The sequence below is a fragment of the Penaeus vannamei genome, chromosome 23, assembly GCF_042767895.1.
Source record: "Penaeus vannamei isolate JL-2024 chromosome 23, ASM4276789v1, whole genome shotgun sequence".
In the NCBI taxonomy this organism is placed as follows: domain Eukaryota; kingdom Metazoa; phylum Arthropoda; class Malacostraca; order Decapoda; family Penaeidae; genus Penaeus; species Penaeus vannamei.
This window is the reverse complement of record NC_091571.1, coordinates 30,549,390-30,556,889: the sequence shown is the minus strand read 5'-3', so window position 1 is coordinate 30,556,889 and position 7,500 is coordinate 30,549,390. Positions and strand designations below refer to the sequence as shown.

The following is a 7,500-nucleotide window of genomic DNA, read 5'->3' as shown; positions in this document are numbered from 1 at the left end:
TCAGTAGCCAGACTAATTTGCATCTGCATTTTTATTTAAAAAAAAATATTAGTAATGAAGCTACTCAAATGTCAATGTTCTCTTCATAATGAGGTAACTTCTATTCAGAAACAATTTTTGCTACCTCTTTTGATGTCTCTGGCCCAGGATTTCTTTTCTGAAATTGATAAACCCAGCAAGTTTTAGATCTTATATTAGATTTTTTTTAAATGACTGATCCTTCTTATTTCCATCACTGTTACTCTTTTCAGGCTCAACAGTCATCTTCTTATAACTCATGCATAAAATGGCTCAATGTATTTGTATATAAAATTTTGTTGCTTGCTTTTTCACAAAAGTAACAAATATAGAAAAGTTTTGTTAGCTATCTCTAGGTCCAGGATATCCTTTTAGAAATTTGTATGAATATGTAATTCATACTTTAATAATCACTGTATGGGTTACTGAAAATAGCAAATATGATCAGAATAAATCTGAACAATAACATGAAAGTCAGATTTTCTCTAATGGTTGCTGCTATAACAAATTCTTAATTCTGATAAATTTAAAGTAAATTCCAAGTATTGGTAGTATAACATTAGTTCAACCAGCACTCTTTTCTGCTCACACAACATGGCAAATGCTCTAACCAGTGGCTTCATAATATATCCTGTTACTTTAATTGTCAATATCATCAAGTTAAAAATATCTTGCAACTACTGTTGTTGCTTTTATGCCATTGTTTTGCTTCTTCAAAGAAATTTTTAAAAATCATCCCACTAATATTCTTTTTGTAACGTTTCAAACAGATTTCTGTATGAACTCAGGATCTGCACACATTAGTACATATTTCATGCTCGAGTTGTTCTGTGTATTAGTATCGAAATGGTCATAGTTAAATTTGTTTGTGCATTATAAACATCAATAACAGCTTATAAGCAGAAGCATTTTGCTATCTCTCTGACTTCCTCTGGTACAGGATTTGTCTTCTGAAACAGTTATTGAATAATAAACATAGAAAAAAAAATGGGTAAAGTAGTTTGCTTTGAAAAATAAAGAGGCTGCTCTTTCAAGATCTGACAGAAATATAAACAACATTGTACAGGTTTTCACAGCACACTCAAAAGGCATGCCATATCTGAGCTGCTCAAGCTATTGGCAGCAAAATATGTCAAAAATATTTTTTTCTTGGCAATAGCAATGTATAAGCATAAGCATTTCTTTGCTACCTCTTTTGGTGCCTCTGGTGCAGTTGCTTTCTGAAAGAAGTATTAAACTGTATAGCTAACTAGAGTTCACTAGATATCTTTATATAATATTTACTGCAATTTTCCTTTTTAATGCTGTTATTTTTTCAAAAGCACTTGTAAGATTGGCAACAATGTGCTTGTCAAAATAAAACACATTCATAGATTTGGCCAATAGCAACCTAAAAGCAAAAGTATTTGCTACCTCTTTTGGTCCTTCAGCAGCAGCTGCGCCTTTCTGAAAAAGGCATTCAGTTTTCCATTTGGGGTGAAATGAATACAGCATGATTTTGTTCCACATGCAAAAACTAGATTTTACAAAATGAAAAAAATAAGTAAAAACTTACTAAAAAAAATCTGAAATAATTAAAAATCTCAAAATCACTCGGTAAATAATAATGAAAGTAATTCAATAAAAGATGATGACAATGATTTTGAAAACCAAGAAAGAATGACAACTCTAAAATCACCAACCTGTTTCGGCTCATCTGTTGCAACAAGTGAAGAGGGAGAAGATGCAGTTGATATCGAGGATGTCGTTGAGGTAATGGAGGCCAAGCCATGCGAGGACAACCGTTCCACAGGAGCAGCACGGCCAGGTGGAATAGGAGGGGAAGAAGGGGCCATTTGAATTTCCGTCGATGATGTCACAGGTGTGGCCGCAGGGGGGGGCAAGGAAGAGATCGACGGTGGTTTGGCAGGCAGGGCAGGTTTAGGCCCCAAGGCAGGTTTGGGTGGCACATCTGTTGAAAATAGGTTGTACTGTCATGAAATGGCATTCTTTATTTTCATTGATTTTTTTTTTTTTTTTTTTTTTTTATAGAAAAAAGAAAAATACAGGGAAAGAAAAACAGAATGGAATGAAGCTTCACTCCTTCAAACTCTGCTAGAATGATTTACATATATACATAGATCACACACTACAGTGAAAGTTTCAACATGTACCACAAGATCAAAGAGTAGAGTGCAAAGAAATGGTACTTTTTCTTTTGGATTAGAGTGAATTTTCATTTAGTCTCTATGCATTTCCAATCATACTTCTAATAAATGCTTCTATATTCATTAGTCTAACTACAAAGCCACACAATAACACCCAGCCATGAAACACTGAATGAAAGGAATTTGGATACTTATAAAAAATTGTTATTGAGAAAAAATCACACAAGGCTTGCATTCATGTTTTATCTTGGAGTAGAAGTAAAGAATATTTCAGGATTATCATTTACTATTATACATTAATAAAAAAAATACACATTATACTAGCTGTCAGTAAAATATTCAAATAAGAGCACTACAGAAAACTCCTTATAAAATTCTGATATTTAATGTTTTGTAGTTATTAAAATTTTACCTAGCAAAGTTATGAACACCATCATATTATCAATAAAAAAGAAAAAAAAAATACATTCCTTGAAAAAATATGAGTTTCATGTATTTTTGTTTGTTTTTTTCCCTTGAGATTTCAATATTTCTTGCAATTATTCTAATATCATAGAAGACAGACAATTCATGCCTTTTAAATGAAAGCTTTTCAAAAATGCACAAATGATGTCTGCAAAAAGCACCACCGAATGTTTCATAACTAAAACACAAATAAGTAATGTAAATGCATGTCAAACATAAGTCACTTTCTCCTGAAGCTCTTTCTAGGCTACGCAATCCAAGTAAAGGGAACACATTTTTTTTCCTATTTAAGATAAAACATAATGTATAGTATACAAAATGCAATACAAAACAGCTAATACCAGCTACCAGTGGTTCCTGCAAACTATATTTCTATTCATTGCTATCTTCTGGTTTTCGTAAAAGAAAGAGTGAGTGTGTCAATTTGTGATAAAGTAGTGTTAGTTTAATAAAGTTAGTGTTTTTAATAAAAATAAACCCTAATAACCATTCCATAATCTATAAAGGCTTTCAATTTGCATTGGCACCAAAAACTAACTTACTATACACAAGAATATCATATCTTAATTACATGTCAGGATACAGAGAGATATACCAAGCAATACTGCCAAGGATGAAACACACAAAACACAATTTGGACACATAACATGACAATAAGGTATATGTATATAAAAAAGGTGGTTCCAGCTGTTCAAGAGACTGGTAATGCTGGTGTTGGTTGTACAGGGATTGGATGAGGCATGGGAAATACAGGGAAAAAGTCATAATAACAAATATATTGGGATAACATGTCGACATGTCATACTCACAGGGCCATGCACCAGCCCACAATGACCACCAGGATCACGGCGCAGCGGCACCACACGGCCAAAAAGCACAGAAAGTGAGGCACAACACCGTGTTAGTATCTCAATCACTATCGCACAACATTAGATACACACAAACACTGTCTACACTCAAACATACACAGTCCATCAATGAAGATCAGTGACAAACAAGGACAGTTGTATCAAATGGTTTTCTACTAAGAAATAGTAATCTCCCTCTCTTTACATTGTTGTGAATCTTTTTCATTATCATTATTATCATAAGTAATACTATTACTTGGTTAATTCCTGAGAGGTTTTGAGCTTCTCTTTCTTGTGTAAATGACTGTATTATTTATATTCAAAACAATATCAATAAATAAATTTACGGAATAGAACAGTATAAGAAATGTAAATTATCATAAAGAATTATTTAGAAATTACTATGAGAGATGAAAGTGAGAATTGAACAATAGCATCATTTCATTTAGTCAACTCAAACAAATATATACTATCATAAAAAAGTTTCACCCTACTATTCCTTCAATTACAATATATTCTTCAAAGTTACCATATAAACAACTTAAACTTTGTATGAAACCTCAGAATCCTTTTTAAAATAAATGAGAAAAAAAAAATCTTCATCAGACCAGAGAGAAGATGAAAACAGGTTCAGTTCTACCCACGTCTAACAAAGAAGATTATAACAGATTAACAAGAGAAAAGAAAAGACTAGTTAACTGATGAAAGCAACATCTATATACAAAAAGCAATAAACATTTCAACCTTTTGCACGCAAAAATAGAACTTGTCAAAGTTAACTTCTAATATTCCAGCACAAACACTACTGCTGTAAGAGAGACTTGTTATGACCCAATTTATACGATGCCCAACATTGAAAGAAAAAAGATTCTCACAATTACTTGTATACACAGTATCTAACTTACTTCCTCATGGGTAAATATGAGTAAATTATGTCAATTTATCACCTATATGGTTGATGAATGAAATAACTGATTAGCAAAAATATGTATATACATTATGGAACTCAATTTGCCTATAATTTTGCATCTATTTTATGAATAAGAATGAAAATTCTATATCTACAGATACTCCAAATTTTCTTGCATCAGTAGACAACAAATCTCAAAGTTTTATCGATTTTACCTGGCTTTTTGCCTGCAGCAGGCTTCTTTGGATCGCCGCCACCTGCTCTTGCTGGGTTGGCTACCCACATGTTGATAACACCCTCGGTTTTCTTGAGAATGTTGGTCGCCTGATCGTAATCAACTCCAACCATTTCTTCTTTGTTTACACAAAGAATTATGTCTCCTACCAGCAATCCAGCCTAGAAATAATGTGATGATATTAATTCTGTTGAATTAGCATGGAGACTGTTTCCTTTCCTTTACACATTCTATCCATTATTACTTAAAATTATAGAGCCATATTACATAAATACACACTATAGTCATGTGGAAAAGGAACATGAAAATATTCCAAGTATGTTCATTTCCCCATAATATAATTTGCATATTTTACACCAACATAATCAAACCTTTTTACATTCAGTTCATTGCAAAATGCATTAGCTCAGTTCAAAATGGAACCACTATCAAAGCTGAATATTAAGCAATTTTCAATATTCTTTTTTTCTGCCTCTAATTTTTTTTTAATGAATTGTTCTTACCTCTGCAGCTACAGATCCCTCCTGTAAATCTGAGATGAAGATACCCTGGCCATATTCCGCATGTTTACCCTCGATGATCATAATGCCCAGGCCTGTCGAACCCTGTGGTGGAAACAAGACTGTATCAGATATATAAATTCATCAACAGACATAGATAAACTTTTGAAGATTGACCTATCAACAATATGTCTTCATATATAACATCGTGTAAAAAAAATGTATGGTAAATGTATTTAACAAATGGTTAGTGTTTACATGCATGTGCAGATACAGGCTATGTTTAGATATCTGATGCAATTAATTACTCCATGCGGACAGCAGGGCTCACATTAATAATCCCAGCAGGTGAAATTTATCATCAAATAATCCTGCTGAGTAATACCTACCTAATTACCAGAAGGCTTTGATACAAACTTAAACATTGCTGTTGTGAAAGATGTAATCATTTTACAGATTATTGTTAAAACTTCCTTATTAATACAATTATTCCCAGCTTTATGATCACAAAGAAATGGCTCTTCAGGACACAAATGGAGCTATCAGGGGTGAACAACTTCCCCTAAGCAAATATAAAATATATAATGGAATAAACCTAATGAGTAAATAACACAAAGATAACTGGAAAATCCCCTCAAATAGGAGGGAATGAAGAGAAAGAGACTAAACCTGAACACATGATAAAGGACGGTTAAATTATGAAGACAAAGTGAGCGTGTGGTATAAGGTCCAATGACAGTGCTGGGGAAGATCCATGGGGAAGGTAAGAGGTAGCTGTGTGTGTGTGTGTGTGTGTGTGTGTGTGTGTGTGTGTGTGTGTGTGTGTGTGTGTGTGTGTGTGTGTGTGTGTGTGTGTGTGTGTGTGTGTGTGTGTGTGTGTGTGTGTGTGTGTGTAGTGTGTGTGTGTGTGTGTGTGTATGTGTGTGTGTGTGTGTGTGTGTATGTGTGTATGTGTGTGTGTGTGTGTGTGTGTATGTGTGTGTGTATGTGTGTGTGTGTGTGTGTGTATGTGTGTGTGTGAGTGTGAGAGTGTGAGAGTGTGAGAGTGTGAGTGAGTGAGTGAGTGAGTGAGTGAGTGAGTGAGTGAGCGAGTGTTGCGTGTGTGTGTGTGTGTGTGTGAGTATAAGTGAGTGACTGAGTTTGAGTGTAAGTGACTGAGTTTGAGTATGAGTGAGTGAGCGTGTATATGTATGTGTGTGTATGCATATGATGATGTGTATTTCTACATATATGTTCTCTATATTTAAATTTGTTTTTTTTTTCTGTGTGTGTGTGTGTGTGGATGTATATGTGTGTATGTGTATGTGTGTATGTATATGTGTGTATGTGTATGTGTGTATGTGTATGTGTATGTGTATGTGTGTATGTATATGTGTATGTGTGTATGTATGTATATGTGTGTATGTATATGTGTATGTGTGTATGTATGTATATGTGTGTATGTGTATGTGTATGTGTGTATGTGTATGTGTGTGTGTATGCATATGTATATGTGTTTGTATGTATGTATGTATGTGTGTATGTGTGAATGTATATGTGTATATGTCTACGTATATGTATGTATGTATATGTGTGTGTGTATGTGTGTATGTATATATACATGTATGCATGTATGTGTGTGTGTGTGTGCGTGTGTGCGTGTGTGTGTGTGTGTGTGTGTGTGTGTGTGTGTGTGTGTGTGTGTGTGTGTGTGTGTGTGTGTGTGTGTGTGTGTGTGTGTGTGTGTGTGTGCGTGCGTGTGTAGTGGAAGTAGTGGGGGGGGGAGGGGGAACGCACTCGCGAAAGTGTTCAAAGACTGAATAAGAGAACGTCTGAGATCTTAAAGCACACTTCCCGCTGTATCTGGATGCAATCTCGACCGTCTTGAGCCGTTATCAGCCTCTTTCTCTATTCAAACGAAAAAGCCAACTCGACCATGGGTGTCGTCGACAGTGTCTGCCTGTCCGGATTTAGAGTAAAAAGGAAGATTTGTGTCTCGTGAATTTTCCGCTCTGGCTAACAAAGGGTTATCCAAGTTCCAGCAATGCATAAACTGATGTTTTTTTTGTGTGTGTTATTTGCATTGTTTATTAATATGGAAAATGGAATTATTTTAAAAGTGCGACTGAAGAGGTCGAAACACGAATCACTTTACTTTAGACTGGTTTACAAAAAGACGAGTAAAAATAATGATAATGAGGTTACACAACTGTTGAAAAATGGGAAATGAAAGTGATACTGATTGCCGGCTGTCAGGTCATCAAGAGATCAATAGATTTTCACGTTGGAACCTCGAAGCGATTCCAAACTATGTCGGTAAAAACTGACAGTGTGTCCATCTCCTCTGCTTTTAAAACTGCGAAAACAAATTGCCTGCTAGATGCCCCACTTTTAGGTT

The 7,500-nt window shown here is 34.6% G+C and overlaps 1 protein-coding gene across 16 annotated transcripts in view; it reads right to left on the bottom strand.

The window, feature by feature from the left end:
- Positions 1-7,500, bottom strand: part of LOC113804292 (multiple PDZ domain protein) — a gene marked incomplete at its 5' end in the record, with an annotated part of 877,687 nt that overhangs the window by 9,598 nt on the left and 860,589 nt on the right. For 6 of the 16 annotated variants that reach the window (XM_070137891.1, XM_070137892.1, XM_070137901.1 and 3 more), the window contains 5 exon segments: positions 1,209-1,238; positions 1,432-1,464; positions 1,701-1,969; positions 4,604-4,784; positions 5,127-5,228. In XM_070137891.1, coding sequence (XP_069993992.1) covers positions 1,209-1,238; positions 1,432-1,464; positions 1,701-1,969; positions 4,604-4,784; positions 5,127-5,228 — 615 coding nt within the window. 16 annotated transcript variants of the gene reach the window in all.